Source organism: Capra hircus, chromosome 3 (genome assembly GCF_001704415.2).
Source record: "Capra hircus breed San Clemente chromosome 3, ASM170441v1, whole genome shotgun sequence".
In the NCBI taxonomy this organism is placed as follows: domain Eukaryota; kingdom Metazoa; phylum Chordata; class Mammalia; order Artiodactyla; family Bovidae; genus Capra; species Capra hircus.
The window spans coordinates 112,947,924-112,965,085 of NC_030810.1; the positions used below are offsets into that span (position 1 = coordinate 112,947,924).

Here is a 17,162-nt window from a genome sequence, read left to right on the forward strand (position 1 = left end):
TGTCCCCCTGGGCCTTGCTCATTGGCCTCAGCGATGTTACTGCTTGTGCTCCCAGTGGTACCAGTAAGGCCCTGCAGAGCCTGGACTTCAGGTTGAAGGAGCCGGAAGACCAGCCTTGCTCAGTCCTCCCGGGGCTGTTTGCAGGGTGCTTTTTTCTTCCAAAGTATTCGGAGGTGCCACGGCCGCTAGAGCAGCGTCCTCCGCCGTCCCCCTTCCTCTTCTCTTCCGTCCTCCACCTCCTTTTCCACTCCCGTTTCAACGTGAAATGTCTTCATCTCCTGGCATATTTTGGAGACCACAGCTCATTGAGGACAGAGAGTAGCAAAACTGAAAATTTCCTCCCAAAGCTACCAGAACTCAAAGCCCTTAATTCCAAGCACTAAAAAAGCAGTGGTTTCAGGTATAATTTGGAGCTCTGAGTTTTCTGAGGACAGTTAAACTGAATTTGGCTCTAGTTATTATTCAATAATGTATGTCTCTTCCACAGTTGAAGCCAAATTTGATTTATAATCCCATAAAGGTAGGTCATTAGCTTTTCTTTCTCTCTTTAAAAACAATTTTTTCCTGAAAATTTTTTCCTTAGAAGACTATTAGAAAAGTGAGAGAGAAGGTTGATCTCTTTGTGTGTGTGTGTGTGTGTGTGTTTTTTCTCTATAATGTTTGGAAAATGGAGGAGATGTTTAAAACAAGTTCAGAGCAAAAAGAAGAATCAGTCCCTCTGATTTAAGCTATTCCTATAATACATTGAGTCTGAATTGTACCAGAGCACCCTTACTGGTCAAAAACTCAGGAGAACTTGAGTCTAATCCTGAGTGGCTATTAACTATGGGGACACCTTGCTCAAGAAACTGCACTGCTCTGGGTCTTATTTGAAAGATGATGGAATAGGAAGGATGTACGATGTGTGGGGAGGAGTAGAGAGCCTTTAGTTCTCAAGGTGTTGGAACATCATCCAGACATTGAGGAGACTGGGTTAAAATGCTCCAACCATATTTGCCTCAGGTTCTTTGAATAACTGAAACATTGTTGGGTCCTGTCTATGCTCCAAACCCTTTGAGTTATTTTGATAATTTCTTTATCCCTTCATAGATTGAATGGATTCATGCAAGGATTACTGTAGTTGTTTAGTTGCTCAGTCGTGTCTGACTCTTTGCGACCTCATGAAACTGCAGCACGCCAGGCTTGCCTGTCCTTCACCATCTCCCGGAGCTTGCTCAAACGCATGTTCAGAGTCAGTGATGCCGTCCAACCATCTCATCCTCTGTGGTCCCCTTCTCAAGGACTACTACAAGTAATGCAAGGATTATTACAAGACCTTTAAGGGGAAATATCATGGGATCTTATGACTTTTACTTAAGTGGATTTTAACAGAATTTTCAGAAAAAGAAAATTAGTAAGTGAAAAGATGTTTGTTTATTTTGGGGCCAGGATTTTCTATACGGATACTCATATCACTTTAAAAAGGAGAGTATTTTCTGCCTGCTGTGGCCCCTTCTGATATTCCTCAATAAAATAATATAAGGTTCCCTGGGAATTGGGAGTCCTGGGAATCCTTCTCTTCAGATCTTCCAGAGAAAGAAAAATATTTATTCCATATTATTTGCCTCATTAGTCTTTCCTTTTGATGAAAGTGTTAGTTGCATTCCTTAGACTTGCAAGGAAGAGTCTTGCCCAGATCACCTTCAGCAGAGGCTTATAGTAGGCTAGGAGGAAATGTGGGCTGGTACATGATACTTCCACTTCCTCAGGGGTGCAGTCCTGAGAGGAAAGATATACACCTACCATTACTGGGGGCTCCGTCTAGGCTCCATCTAGGATCTGATAGTCTAAGGAGAGGATTTGATTGGGTGGAACTGGGTCTTCTCAGGCTTCCCAGGAGGCATTGGTGGTGAAGAAACCAGTGCAGGAGACGCAAGAGACGCAGGTTTGATCTCTGGGTCGGGAAGATCCCCCTGGAGGAGGGCATGGCAACCCACTCCAGTATTCTTGCCTGGAGAATCCTTTGACAGAGGATCCTGGCAGGCTGCAGTCCGTGGCATAGTAGAGAGTTGGAAACAACTGAAGGGACTTCGCGTGCACACAACGATTCTTCTTGGCCCCGGAGCTCAAGGGCTGGGCAGGTCTGGCCAGGCCCTCTGTGACACTTGGCCTTGCTTGTGTGCAGGCAGCTGCTGATTCTGAGCCCCATCAGTCATGGCTGGTTAGCAAGGCCGGTTCATCAGTTGCACACAGTGTAAGCCATCACCCACACTCAGAAAGAACCCTCTTTGAGGTTACTTTCCTCTGAGAGGGGCAGTGGGTGTGGCAGCTTCTCGGACCTTTATGGGCTTTTTGGTGCATTGAGTTATTAACTCTTCTGTTAACTTTGAAAAATTACAACAGAGTAGCAAGGATGTAATGAGCAGACTTTCCTGATAGTGCGCTGAAGCTGGATTCCCTCAGGAGCAGAGCAGCCTCGCTTGTTAGCCCACCCAGTATTCAATTCACAGTGGCTGTTTATTGAGTAACATCAGGAATGCGTCTTGGCCAGGAACAGTGTAATGGGATCCCCATCAGCTGGCTGTCTTTAGAATGTCAAGAGACTCTCCTGTGCCAAGCCCAAGACTCCAGAGGAAGTATGCTGAGATTCTCCTATTAGGGATTTCACTTTATACCTTTTCTTTGGTGTCGAAGAATGGCTGTCAACCCTAGGGTCATATCACAATCACCTGGAATGTTTGTTAAAGCTGAAGATTACTGGCCTCACACAAGCTCACACCCATTGTTGTAGGAATGACTTCGAAGAGTTGGAGCCCTGGCATCTGGAGCTTTGTACAAACATACAAACCAGACTTCCACTTTTCAGATGGGTGCATTTTTCTCTATTCTTTCTGCTAAAGGACAGCTGAAAACTCTGACCATTATCTGTAAAACAAACGTAAGATTTTGAAAGGTGGAAAAAAGGCAGCCTGGCTGGGGACGCAAGGAAGGAAACAGTTGTGAGTTCCCTGAGGTTAGTTTTCATCTCGTATATCCCAGACTCAGAGTCAAAAGAAGCCTGCCACCCAGCTATGACACTGGAAACAGACACAGAACCCCAACAAAGCCTGCTTTCTCTCATACCCAAGGAGGAGGGAAGGGGAGGCATAGCAAGACAGAAAACTTCCAGCCAGAAATCATGGAAAAGCTCCCCCTACCCCTGACCCCCAGACTGTGAATGGCAGCCTAGACTCTTCCCCTTGCCAGGAGTAACAAGGGACTCCAGACTCCCCCGCTGGGAAGAGTGTGGGACTTCAGCCCTGCGAGCTGGTAGTGAGCCCCCTCCCCATGTTCTCTTCCCTGGAGAACTGAGAGTGTTCCTCCCAGGTGTCCTGAACACACTGCCCCAACAAAGGCCAGTGAAGGTGGAGCAGAATTCTTTGTCCCCGCACTGCAGGTGCGCCTGAGGGCTTGAGATGGCTGCTTCCCCCGACATGGCGGAGTGCCACTGACTTCATCAAGCGTCTGGGGTTCCAGTATTGCCCTAGAATCCTCTCCCCACTACCATCCTCTGTCCCCGTTCCTGTCCGCTTCCCCAGCTGCTTAGGGGTCCATCTCCTTTGAGTTCACAGTAGGTTAGGCTCATAGCCAGGTGAATATCCTATTTTGGGTGACTATAAATGTACTAGTTAGCTTGCCAGGCTTGCATTCAGCCCTTTCCTCTGCTCCTGAAGGGAGGGAGGCTGGGGTCCGCATTGCACACGGATTTGACAGCATCATTCAGTCCCTGTGGCAGCCCCTCTCTTGTTCTCCCTGCTTCTCCTGCTCCACTGGAATGATGTATGATCTTTTTTCCTGGTTGCTTCTCCACAAAAGTATGATTTAGACTGTGGTCCCCTGAGACCCTTTGGCTCCTGCCTACTCTCTGCACCCTTGAGAGACACTCTCCTAAAGTGCTTGAAGGAGACACATCCGACCCGATACTTGACATTTTCCACTTGTCCATTCGGAGCAATCCACTCCAGGCCTCTTAGAGGGAACAAGGCCAGAAGCAAATGCATGTGTTTGCATAAGCGTTAGTAGCTCAGAGTGTGCCCTGGTTCTGTAGCTGAGGACAAGCCTAACTTATTCATTTACAGCTTCTTTTATTGCAGAAAAAGGAGTGGACGTGGGATGAGAGCAAGATGCTGGTGATGCAGGATCCTATCTACAGGTAAGCGCCCAGTCTCCAGGGCCCACCAGCCACCTGTTGGAGCCATCTGTCGGCGCGGTACGTCTAAACAAAGAAAAATAAATTTCTCCTTCCCCCTCCAGAGACCTGTTGTTTCTGTTGATGTAAGTTCAAGAAGCAAATCTGCCATATCTTTTAGAGAGGAAAATTCTTCTCATAATTGTGCTAGGGGAACTATGAAGGGTTTCTGCTTGACGTTTAATCCAACTGTTTTAGTTGTAACTTGAGACCTTTTCATTTTGTATCAGTTATATTTTAACTGAAATTTCGTGATTGTATGTATGTTGATCAAAATGAGAGAAGTGGGTTTTTCGCATTAGCCTATGCTTATAATTTCCCAAAGTTAATCTGCTCTGCCGTTCTGCCCCTTCAGAAACTGAGCATGGATAAGGGGGTTGTGTTCATCTGGGGCAGCAGAAAGTCACAAACAGATCCATAGAAATTGCTTTCATGGTGAGACCAGTGTTCCTACAGAGATTAGATGATTGCCATCTGTGTGTGCCCCGGGCAGAGGAGTGCCTGGTGGTGATACGTACACACAGCCGGGGCCCTACTGGGACCCACACAGGCTCTCGGTTCATCTGTGTCATTATTCTGTCCTGGGTCTCTGCCGACCAAGCCCTATCCCCCTCTTCCTCCTTCCTGTTTTTTCCCACCGGGGAAAGGGTATTAGCTATTCCTTTGGGATTTGGGGGTTCTAGATTTAAGTTCTGATTTTATCTCCTCTCAATTACTTGCCTTGGTTGACAAGGTGAATTAAGGTTGGAACTCACCTGAGAAGTCAGCGTTTATGGTGGCCTTGCCATCTAGATTAAAGAGTAGATAACTGTGAAATGGAGTTTCCATTCATTCAAACAAATATGCCCATTTAGAACACTTATCCTAGGTACTGTGCTAGGTAACTTAGCAGATGACTAAAATAAATCCCTTGTTCTTAGGAAGTTTTGCTGAAGTAGGGAAATGGACGGAGAAGGCGATGGCACCCCACTCTAGTATTCTTGCCTGGAAAATCCCATGGACAGAGGAGCCTGGTAGGCTGCGGTCCATGGGGTCGTGAAGAGCTGGACACGACTGAGTGACTTCCCTGTCACTTTTCACTTTCATGCATTGGAGAAGGAAATGGCAACCCACTCCAGTGTTCTTGCCTGGAGAACCCAGGGACCGGGGAGCCTGGTGGGCTGCCGTCTATGGGGTCACACAGAGTCGGACACGACTGAAGTGACTTAGCAGCAGCAGCAGGGAAATGGAATCCTGAACAAATCATTGTAGTACAAGACAGTGTGTCTGACAAAATGAATTTCATTCTCTGTGTTTCTTTTGTACTTGTGTTTGTTGAAATAATTGTTATGTGTTACTGCCACTTAAAGATGTATCTTTTACCACTAGGCTATGAGGCTCTTATCAGTGAAGAGCTGTGTTCAACTCACTTTCGTATTTCTAGCACCAAGCCTGTGTCTGTTCTCTATGAGGCATTTAGTAAATGTGTGATGGGTGGATGGATAAATGTACTGAATTAATAATCCAAAAATTAACTTAAGTGTTACGGTGATTCACAGGAGGGAATGATCACTTTCTACTTAAGTGATAAGGAAAGGCTTCATGAAACATGTTGCATCAGAATGGGGCTTGAAGGATGTGAATGGACAAACCTTGTCATTTGCACCTTGTGAAAGGAAGTTTCTTGGGTTTTACTTTTTACAGTGGCATTATATACATATAAAAATGACCTCTGTGTGGGTGCTGGGCATGAACATTAATCTTGCCTTTTCCTGGTTTGAAAGAAGAAACTTTCCCCAAAGTTTCATATCCCAAACAAGCTGTTGCTTTTTTTTTTTTTTTTGCTTTTATTTATTCTTATAGCAGCTTTACTGAGGTGTAGTTGACATACAGACACTGAGCATATTTAACATGAATAGTTGGGTAAATTCTCTCACATTACGTTTGACTTCTAGAACTGTCACCTCAGCCGAGACACTAAGCATACATCCCCCCAAAGTCTGTGCCATGCTGTATCCTTTCCCTCTCATCCCTCCCTGCCCCGTCTCCCTTCCTCCTTCCCCAAAAGTCTCCAGGCAGCTACTCATCTCCCTTCTGTCACTGGAGATGAGTTTGTGCTCTCTTGAGTTTTGTATAAATAGAGTAAAAAGTACATGGTACACAGGAGTACCGTGTACCCCTGCTTTCTCTTGGTCTGGCTCCTTCCGTTTAGCATAATCATTGTAAGATGAATTCCTTGCCGCGGCATGTATCAATAGCTTATCCCTTTTTATTGGTTGTTCCCCATTGTATGGGCTTCCCAGGTGGCGCTGGTGGTAAAGAACCCACCTGCCAGTGCACGAGACGCGAGAGATGCAGGTTTGATTCCTGGGTCGGGAGGATCTCCCAGAGTAGGAGATGGTAGCCCACTCCAGTGTCTTTGCCTGAAAATTTCCACGGACAGAGGAGCCTGGGCGGCTGCGGTCTGTGAGGCCGCCAAGAGTCGGATACAACTGAGCACACTGAGCGCTTCCCACTGTATCGCACCGTTTACTTAGCCATTCACATTTAATGGGCATTTCCGTGCTTTCCAGTTTTTGACTGTTACTGTGAAAACTTCTACAACTGTTGATACACAGCCTTTTGGTAGATACATGTTTTTAATCTTTCTTGGGTGTATACCCAGGAGTAGAATGATTATTTGTTAGGTGTATGCTGAGCTTCTTTTTAAAGTGAATTTTAAGTGGTTATCTCTTTGGTTGGTGAATCTCAGAGTGACTTTTAAGGTGTGTCTCTTTATTTTGGCTGTGCCATTCTTTATTTTTATTTATTTACTGGCTGTGTTGCAGGGGCATGCAGGATCTTAGTTGCTGCTGCTGCTAAGTCACTTCAGTCTTGTCCGACTCTGTGCGACCCCATAGACAGCAGCCCACCAGGCTCCCCCGTCCCTGGGATTCTCCAGGCAAGAACACTGGAGTGGGTTGCCATTTCCTTCTCCAGTGCATGAAGGTGAAAAGTGAAAGCTCAGTTGCTCAGTTGTGTCTGACTCTTCATGGCACCATGGACTGTAGCCTACCAGGCTCCTCTGTCCATGGGATTTTCCAGGCAAGAGTACTGGAGTGGGGTGCCATTGCCTTCTCCAGGATCTTAGTTCCCCTACCAGAAACAGAACCTGCGCCTCCCCGCAGTGGAAGCATAGAGTCTTAACCACTGCACTGCCAGAGAAGTCCCTGTCGAACTTTTTATGAAACCGCCAAACTTTTTTCTAAAGCGATTATACCGCTAGTTCCTTCACATCCCTGCCAGCATCTGGTATCATCACTCTTTTTAGCCCTGCATATTGGCATAATGTAGTATCTCATTGTGGTTTTAATTTGCGTTTTCCTAGTGAGTAACAATGTTGAGCATCTTTTCATCACATGTGCCATTTGTATATCTTTTGTGAAGCATCTGTTCCAGTCTTTTAGCTCATTTTTAATTTAGGTGTTTTGCTTTCTTTTTTTGAATTTTGAGGGTTCCTGATAAATTTTGGATTCATGTCCTTTATCAGATATATGATTTGCAAATATTTTATTCAAGTCTGGGTTGTCTTTATGTCAGTAGTGTCTTTTGAAGAAGTTCATATTATATTATTTGTGCTTTTGGTGTCATATCTAAAAAATCTTTGCTTACTCAAGGTCACAAAGATTTTCTTCTGTGTTCTCTTCTGGAAGCATTATAATTTTAGACTTTATGTTTAGGTATATGATCTATTTTGAATCAATTTTTATATGATGTTAGGAATATATCAAAAGTAATTTGGGGGCAGTTTTGTTTTTGCTCTGCAAATGAATGTGCAATTGTTCCAGGCTCATTTGTTGAAAAGATTGTTCTTTCTCCACTGAAGTACCTTTGTTGAAAATCAGTTATCCATATCTGTGTGGTTTATTTCAGAACTCTTTAATCTGTCCCTTTTATCTAATTGTCTGTCTTCATACCAGTACCATAGTGTCTTGATTGCTGTAGCTTAACAATCATTGAACTCAGATAGACTTAGTCTTCCAACTTTGTTCTTTTTCAAAGATTTCTTCCCAATTAGTATTAGTATGGTATATCTTTTTCCATTCATTTTTTAAGAAGAAAAATGGGTTTTGGTGGGGAGTAGAAGACATCAAGGAAATCTTAAAGTGAATTTTTCTTTGGCCAAACACCACCTTTAAAAAAAAAAAAAAAAAAACCTTCCATACAGCAGACTTTTTGGTTGTAGATGTCTTGTGGATATCTTGCTGATGTATCAAAATTGAACAGCCTGTGTTTATGAACAAAAGAATGAAGTTTTCTTAATGCTATCCCAGTTTCCTAGTTACTTTTCCCCCCTCCTATGTTTTTTTTTCCCTCATGTATTAAATTGTATTTTAGTTTCTACATGCTGTGGGTAGATGAAAGAGGACATTTTTCTAAACTGTGTGTGTACCCTTTTGTCATCAATAGTAACATTTATTATCATGATAATATATAGTAACATTTACAAATGAACTTTTTCTTGGGTATAATTATTTTCCTGCCCTTAAGGAACCACTCTAGTTGGATTCAGTAGCATTGTTGAGGAATACATAATTGCTATGCCTTTGATTACCGTAGCGTTCACGTTAGGAAAACTCCTTTATAGTAAAAATGTACTCTTCCTAGTTAAAACAAATGACTTTGCAGTAATGGAAAGTAATAATGAAGTAATGAAGTTTTTGTTTTTTATTAAGTCAGAGTTTCAGTTTAAATTTTTTGCATCCCTCACACAGAATAGAATCATTTTTAAAATTGTGATGAAATATATATATGTGTATATATATGTATGTGTGTGTATATATATAAACAGAAAGTTTGCCATTCTGTCCACTTTTAAGTATACAAAAGAGTGGCCTTCGTTACATTGACTGTGTCGTGCAATCAGCATTGCTATCTGCTTCCAAGATGTTCTCATAACTCTAAACTTTGCACCCATTATGTACAAACTCCCTCTCCCCCTCCTTGAACCCCATGTAACTTTTATAGTCATGAGCTTTAAGAGGTTAAAGTACTGTGGTGAACATCTGGTTCATTTCCCCTCCATTACAGGATGCCTCTATTTCTCTAAAGTATTTGCTGTTATGGCATTCTTAATTCAGTGAAGGCAAATGTCTTTGTTTATGTAATTTTTGTCCATTTATCCTAGCTCTCCTCTCTGGAGCCACACATATATTGATCTTATTTCCCTAAAGTTTCTGAAGCCATACTTCATTATATTTTTTCTAGACTTCCTAATTTCAAAACATCGTATTTCTTCATAAAATATGTTGGAATTTAATATAATGTTCCAGATGCTGTCTTAGTGTAAATTTAGAGACACAGTTTTATCCTCATGATATAGAGTTTTGCATTTGTTTTTTAAGAATTAGATCATAACATGTTTTATTCATGTGTTAAACAAACTGTGTTAAGTCGTACATTGTGGTGGATTTAATTGTTCAGAATCCTTAGGATATTCACAGTAATTGCTTTCAATCAAGATTTTTTTACCCTTTCTTTATTTCTGCAGTTTTCTGCTTTATTTTTTAGCCTAAGTACATAACTTTACATACACTGTTGTTAAATTAGATGCATTTCATTTGAACCTGTTATTCAGAACTTTTGGATACTTGTGAATCCTGGAAGCAGATAACTATGACTGTTATGGCATGAGGGATTTGTTATAGGATTTAGGGTCAGGAAGATCCCCTGGAGAAGGAAATGGCAACCTACTCCAGTATTCTTGCCTGGAGAATCCATGGACAGAGGAGCCTTGTGGGCTACAGTCCTTAGGGTCTCAAAGAGTTAGACACGACTGAGCAACTAACATTTTAGACCTATACAATAATGGCAGGAGCCAGGAAGTAAAAGGTCCAAAAAAGACCAAGGAGGTCATGAGCCAGTCCTGGTGTGGGTTAGAAGTCAGAGCATGCAGGATGCTAGGTGCTTTCATGTGCTAGAGTGGAATCGTGACGGGGACAGGCACGGATGTCTGTGGGGGGCTGTTGACCCTTGATGGCTGCTGCCTTTGAGTTTGCAGTTGCAGCTTCTGATGGCAGTCCTCGGTTCGCTGTGATTCTTTTTTTTTTTTTGTGAAATGTCATGATTTTTTTTTTGATTTTTTTTTGATTCTTTAATTTTAAAATCTTTAATTCTTACATGCATTCCCAAACATGAACCCCCCTCCCACCTCCCTCCCCACAAGATCTCTCTGGGTCATCCCCATGCACCAGCCCCAAGCATGCTGCACCCTGCGTCAGACATAGACTGGCAATTCAATTCTTACATGATAGTATACATGTTAGAATGCCATTCTCCCAAATCATCCCACCCTCTCCCTCTCCCTCTGAGTCCAAAAGTCTGTTATACACATCTGTGTCCTTTTTCCTGTCTTGCATACAGGGTCGTCATTGCCATCTTCCTAAATTCCATATATATGTGTTAGTATACTGTATTGGTGTTTTTCTTTCTGGCTTACTTCACTCTGTATAACTGGCTCCAGTTTCATCCATCTCATCAGAACTGATTCAAATGAATTCTTTTTAACGGCTGAGTAATACTCCATTGTGTATATGTACCACAGCTTTCTTATCCATTCATCTGCTGATGGACATCTAGGTTGTTTCCATGTCCTGGCTATTATAAACAGTGCTGCGATGAACATTGGGGTACATGTGTCTCTTTCAATTCTGGTTTCCTCGGTGTGTATGCCCAGCAGTGGGATTGCTGGGTCATAAGGTAGTTCTATTTGCAATTTTTTAAGGACTCTCCACACTGTTCTCCATAGTGGCTGTACTAGTTTGCATTCCCACCAACAGTGTAGGAGGGTTCCCTTTTCTCCACACCCTCTCCAGCATTTATTGCTTGTAGACTTTTGGATTGCAGCCATTCTGACTGGTGTGAAGTGGTACCTCATTGTGGTTTTGATTTGCATTTCTCTAATAATGAGTGACGTTGAGCATCTTTTCATGTGTTTGTTAGCCATCCATATGTCTTCTTTGGAGAAATGTCTATTTAGTTCTTTGGCCCATTTTTCGATTGGGTCGTTTATTTTTCTGGAATTGAGCTGCATAAGTTGCTTGTATATTTTTGAGATTAGTTGTTTGTCAGTTGCTTCATTTGCTATTATTTTCTCCCATTCAGAAGGCTGTCTTTTCACCTTGCTTATATTTTCCTTTGTTGTGCAGAAGCTTTTAATTTTAATTAGATCCCATTTGTTTATTTTTGCTTTTATTTCCTGAATTCTGGGAGGTGGATCATAGAGGATCCTGCTGTGATTTATGTCTGAGAGTGTTTTGCCTATGTTCTCCTCTAGGAGTTTTATAGTTTCTGATCTTACATTTAGATCTTTAATCCATTTGGAGTTTATTTTTGTGTATGGTGTTAGAAAGTGTTCTAGTTTCATTCTTTTACAAGTGGTTGACCAGTTTTCCCAGCACCACTTGTTAAAGAGATTGTCTTTACTCCATTGTATATTCTTGCCTCCTTTGTCAAAGATAAGGTGTCCATATGTGTGTGGATTTATCTCTGGGCTTTCTATTTTGTTCCATTGATCTATATGTCTGTCTTTGTGCCAGTACCATACTGTCTTGATGACTGTGGCTTTGTAGTAGAGCCTGAAGTCAGGCAAGTTGATTCCTCCAGTTCCATTCTTCTTTCTCAAGATTGCTTTGGCTATTCGAGGTGTTTTGTATTTCCATACAAATCTTGAAATTATTTGGATCTCAATTACAGGAGAAAAACTATTAAAAATTCCAACATATGGAGGTTGAACAACACACTTCTGAATAACCAACAAATCACAGAAGAAATCAAAAAAGAAATCAAAATATGCATAGAAACTAATGAAAATGAAAACACAACAACCCAAAGCCTGTGGGACACTATAAAAGCAGTGCTAAGAGGAAAGTTCATAGCAATACAGGCATACCTCAAGAAACAAGAAAAAAGTCAAATAAATAACCTAACTCTACAACTAAAGCAACTAGAAAAGGAAGAATTGGAGAACCCCAGAGTTAGTAGAAGGAAAGAAATCTTAAAAATTAGGGCAGAAATAAATGCAAAAGAAACAAAAGAGACCATAGCAAAAATCAACAAAGCCAAAAGCTGGTTCTTTGAAAGGATAAATAAAATCGACAAACCGTTAGCCAGACTCATCAAGAAGCAAAGAGAGAAAAATCAAATCAATAAAATTAGAAATGAAAATGGAGAGATCACAACAGACAACACAGAAATACAAAGGATCATAAGAGACTACTATCAGCAGTTGTATGCCAATAAAATGGACAACGTAGAAGAAATGGACAAATTCTTAGAAAAGTACAATTTTCCAAAACTGAACCAGGAAGAAATAGAAAATCTTAACAGACCCATCACAAGCACAGAAATTGAAACTGTAATCAGAAATCTTCCAGCAAACAAAAGCCCAGGTCCAGATGGCTTCACAGCTGAATTCTACCAAAAATTTCGAGAAGAGCTAACACCTATCCTACTCAAACTCTTCCAGAAAATTGCAGAGGAAGGTAAACTTCCAAACCCATTCTATGAGGCCACCATCACCCTAATACCAAAACCTGACAAAGATGTCACAAAAAAAGAAAACTACAGGCCAATATCACTGATGAACATAGATGCAAAAATCCTCAACAAAATTCTAGCAATCAGAATCCAACAACACATTAAAAAGATCATACACCATGACCAAGTGGGCTTTATCCCAGGGATGCAAGGATTCTTCAATATCCGCAAATCAATCAATGTAATTCACCACATTAACAAATTGAAAAATAGAAACCATATGATTATCTCAATAGATGCAGAGAAGGCCTTTGACAAAATTCAACATCCATTTATGATAAAAACTCTCCAGAAAGCAGGAATAGAAGGAACATACCTCAACATAATAAAAGCTATATATGACAAACCCACAGCAAACATTATCCTCAATGGTGAAAAATTGAAAGCATTTCCCCTAAAGTCAGGAACAAGACAAGGGTGCCCACTTTCACTGCTACTATTCAACATAGTTCTGGAAGTTTTGGCCACAGCAATCAGAGCAGAAAAAGAAATAAAAGGAATCCAAATTGGAAAAGAAGAAGTAAAACTCTCACTGTTTGCAGATGACATGATCCTCTACATGGAAAACCCTAAAGACTCCACCAGAAAATTACTAGAGCTAATCAATGAATATAGTAAAGTTGCAGGATATAAAATCAACACACAGAAATCCCTTGCATTCCTATACACAAATAATGAGAAAGTAGAAAAAGAAATTAAGGAAACAATTCCATTCACCATTGCAATGAAAAGAATAAAATACTTAGGAATATATCTACCTAAAGAAACTAAAGACCTATATATAGAAAACTATAAAACACTGATGAAAGAAATCAAAGAGGACACTAATAGATGGAGAAATATACCATGTTCATGGATCGGAAGAATCAATATAGTGAAAATGAGTATACTACCCAAAGCAATTTACAAATTCAACGCTGTGATTCTGCAGGGCTGATAGTTCTGAAGGACAGCCAGGTACGGGGCACCGAAGAGTGAGGGCAAATTACAGCTCACTACTACCTCCATGTTCATCCTTTCCTGCCTTGAATGAATAATGACCTTCAGAGCATTATTGCTACTTCATCTCAGCCTCCTGCTGCTACTGCTGCTAAGTCGCTTCAGTCGTGTCTGACTCTGTGTGACCCCACAGACGGCAGCCCACCAGGCTCTGCCGTCCCTGGGATTCTCCAGGCAAGAACACTGGAGTGGGTTGCCGTTTCCTTCTCCAATGAAGGAAAGTGAAAAGTGAAAGTGAAGTCACTGAATCGTGTGCGACTCTCAGCGACCCCATGGACTGCAGCCTACCAGGCTCCTCCATCCATGGGATTTTCCAGGCAAGAGTGGGGTGCCATTTGAGTGGGGTGCCATTGCCTTCTCCGTCTCAGCCTCCTAAATCCCCACAAGTTTCTCCTGTGAGCAGTCCTCAACTGTGGTTCTGCAGGGAAGGGAATGCTGAGATACATAGTTGTAGCATAGCTGAACTGACCCAGTATAAACCATCACAGCAGGTTCTAGTAACACGTTAACTGTCCCTCTTCATTTTCTGTTAAGTGAAATTTTAATATTTTCATCCAAGTCATTGATAAGACTGTTGAATAAAATGGGAAGCCTGGAAAATGAAGATGTTTTTATTTTTCCTCTATTTTCACTTCTTTAGTTAATATGCTTATTTTACCTTTTCTGATTTAAAGGGCATACTCATTTAAAAAAAAAGAAAAAAGCTTAAAAATAGCACTGGAGTGGCTATACTGTTATGGAAGTCACTGTGCTTTTGAAACTCAGTTTTCCCTGCCTTGATGTCTTCTGCCTTTTTAGATTTATTGGGCACTGACAGAATTTACATATTTGATTTTAAAAGTCTCTAGGACATTTATGTTCATCATATTAGGGATCAGATTGTCAAACAAATAAAAATCTTTTTTTTCTTTAAACCAGAGGAAGTAAATTAATCAAACCTGAAGTTTTCAGGAGCCAGACTAGAAGTAATTCTCCAGGTTTGAGTATAAAGGATCAAGCAGGTATATCCCCCACTCCCAAAGAGTTTCTAGTCATTCCCCAGAAATGGCATTAATTAGCATCCAAGCAGTTGGTGAGATGATTAGAAGTTAGAGGAAGCGCATTCTAGTTTTGACCCTCCACATGGAGCTGTGTTTGATTTTGAGCAAGTCAGGTAAATTATTCAAGGCTAACTGGGGCAGGGAGGAGAGAATGCATGGAGAGCTGATGTGTGTTGCTGGTCGTTGTGCAAGGCCCTGAGGAAAGCAGCGGTTTGTCAGTCTGGGTCTAACTGGGAGACAAGTCTCACACAGTGTTTTAAATAGAAGGATTATGCAGAATTACTAAGCTATAACAAAACAGGACCTTCAAGACATAAAGAGCAATTCTAAGAGTCCTCTAGGACTGAAGGAGAGTACAAAAAGGAGGACCAATTTGGGGAGGAGACCCTTCTCCCATACTGGGGCTCACACTTCATGGTGGAGGATGTGACATACCATCTGAATGGCAGAGAGGCTCACGGGGTTGCCTCCGCCAGAGCTTGTCCCCAGTTGCTGGGAAAATAGGAAGCAATCCTCAGGGGCCGGGTGCATGAGAAGTGCTGCCAGTAGGTGGGTGCACAGAGGGAGCAGGCGTGTCACTGTGGCTGGGGGCGTGGCACATTCAGGACCTTCATGGGTAGGTGGGACTCACCCAGCCACACTGGGAACCTGAGCTCACTGAAGAGCTATATTCTGGGCTTGTCGCTAGGACAGACCACCAGCAAGAGAGGAAGCCCACACCTCCTTCAGTGTCCTTCCATTATACAGAGAAATTCAAACAGCCTGCTCAGTGTAAAGGATGAATACATAAAGGAATTCTGCCCATTATCACAGAGCATGTGTTGAAAGGGCAAGAAATTGATAACTGGTACAGCAGTGAGCAAAACATAGTTCCTGCCTTTAAATCTGGAGTCAGGTGAGGTTTGATGTGTGTGTTCCTCAGTCTGAACAGCTAGGAGTGGTAGAATCTGTCATTCCCATTCTGAAGATGAAGATATTGAGCTTCAGAGGCATTAGACGTTTTCCATGATCGCATAATTAGTAAATGGTCAGAGAACTGCCTGTCTCCTGAGCGTCTGTCCTTTGTATTTTGCTATTCCACTCAGTACTGTACACCTCTCAAAACCAGCACATTCATTTAGTTGCCTTCTTAGTTTTGTTGTTATCATTTCAAACTCATAGATCACAATTCAGGACACTTTGGAGGATGCCAAAAAACTAGATTTTAAGGTGAATGAAATGTATTCTCTCTTAGGGATTGATAAACCTGTTCTCTGATACTTGGGGATTTCTTGGGAAATCAAGCACCCCATGACGCTTGTTTAACTTAGTGAACAATCAAGAGTTTAAATGATCAAGCCAGACATGATTAAGGAATGATGAATATCCTCAGATTCAGGAAGCATATCAAATTACAAGCAAGGTAAAGAAAAATTCTTTTTTTAAAATAAGGAATAAAACTCTATTGTCTCATAGTAATGAAACTACAGAATGTGGAAGATAACTATCTTAAAACAATCTGGAGGAGAAAAAAATATTGCCTACAAAGGAACATAATTAGGCTGACAGCAAAAATGGAAGACAAAAGATAGTGAATTATCTTCTAGTACGTGAAGAGTCAAGTGCTGATGCTTAGAGAAGTGCTTCTTTAATACTTTCTTATTAGAGTAAGTATATTACCACAGTAAAGCAGAAAAAATCCTAGGCAGCATTTTGGAAGGCTTGAAGAGGAATGAAAAGGGTATCCATTCTGAAAGGAGAGTGAAGGCAGAAGACAGGCTGGTGTCTGAGATGAAGTGTGAGTTCTACAGGAGCATTGTCATTAGAGAGGCTGGGGCAGAATCTGCCAGTGAAAGGAAAGGAGAACCGTAGTATGATGAATTGGTGCTTAGCTGTGAGAGCAAATGAATAACTTCGTTTTTAAAGGAGGAGATAGTAACACCTTTATAAAGGGAGAAGGAAAGGATCCTGTAGGGATTTAAGATAAGAGAGTTTTTTATGCGTTATTTTGAAAAGGAATTAGTTACTATCCTAGTTTAGGATATATAGATACATAATTAGGAGAGAAGACAGACTGAATAGTAATTGATTACTCTGTTGTTCTGTGGAGCTGAAAAGCTCTCTCAGAATTCTTACAGATGGCTCTCCAGAATCCATGTTGACCCTCCAAGATCAGATGGAGACCTCCCAGATACAGACAGTTCTGTTATATGAGATCCTTTCTTTCAGACCTTCACACGCCCAGGTCCTGAACTCAAACCCTGGCCTGTGTTCCCTTTGCTGCACTGTCGCTGGATTATGGAGGGGTGCAGAAATATGAAGGGTCCTGAACGATGAGGGAGCGATGAGCAGACCGGGAGCCGGCTCTTTGCTTTTGTTAC

The 17,162-nt window shown here is 41.7% G+C and overlaps 1 protein-coding gene across 2 annotated transcripts in view; it reads left to right on the forward strand.

Annotated features, from left to right (window-relative positions):
* The window catches only part of C3H1orf226 (chromosome 3 C1orf226 homolog), a 358,341-nt gene that overhangs the window by 255,577 nt on the left and 85,602 nt on the right, over positions 1–17,162 (forward strand). The window contains exon 4 of one of the 2 annotated variants that reach the window (XM_018046419.1): positions 4,098–4,171. In XM_018046419.1, coding sequence (XP_017901908.1) covers positions 4,098–4,171 — 74 coding nt within the window. The remainder of the gene's footprint in view (positions 1–4,097; positions 4,172–17,162) is intronic. The other variant, XM_018046420.1, reaches the window with a different exon arrangement.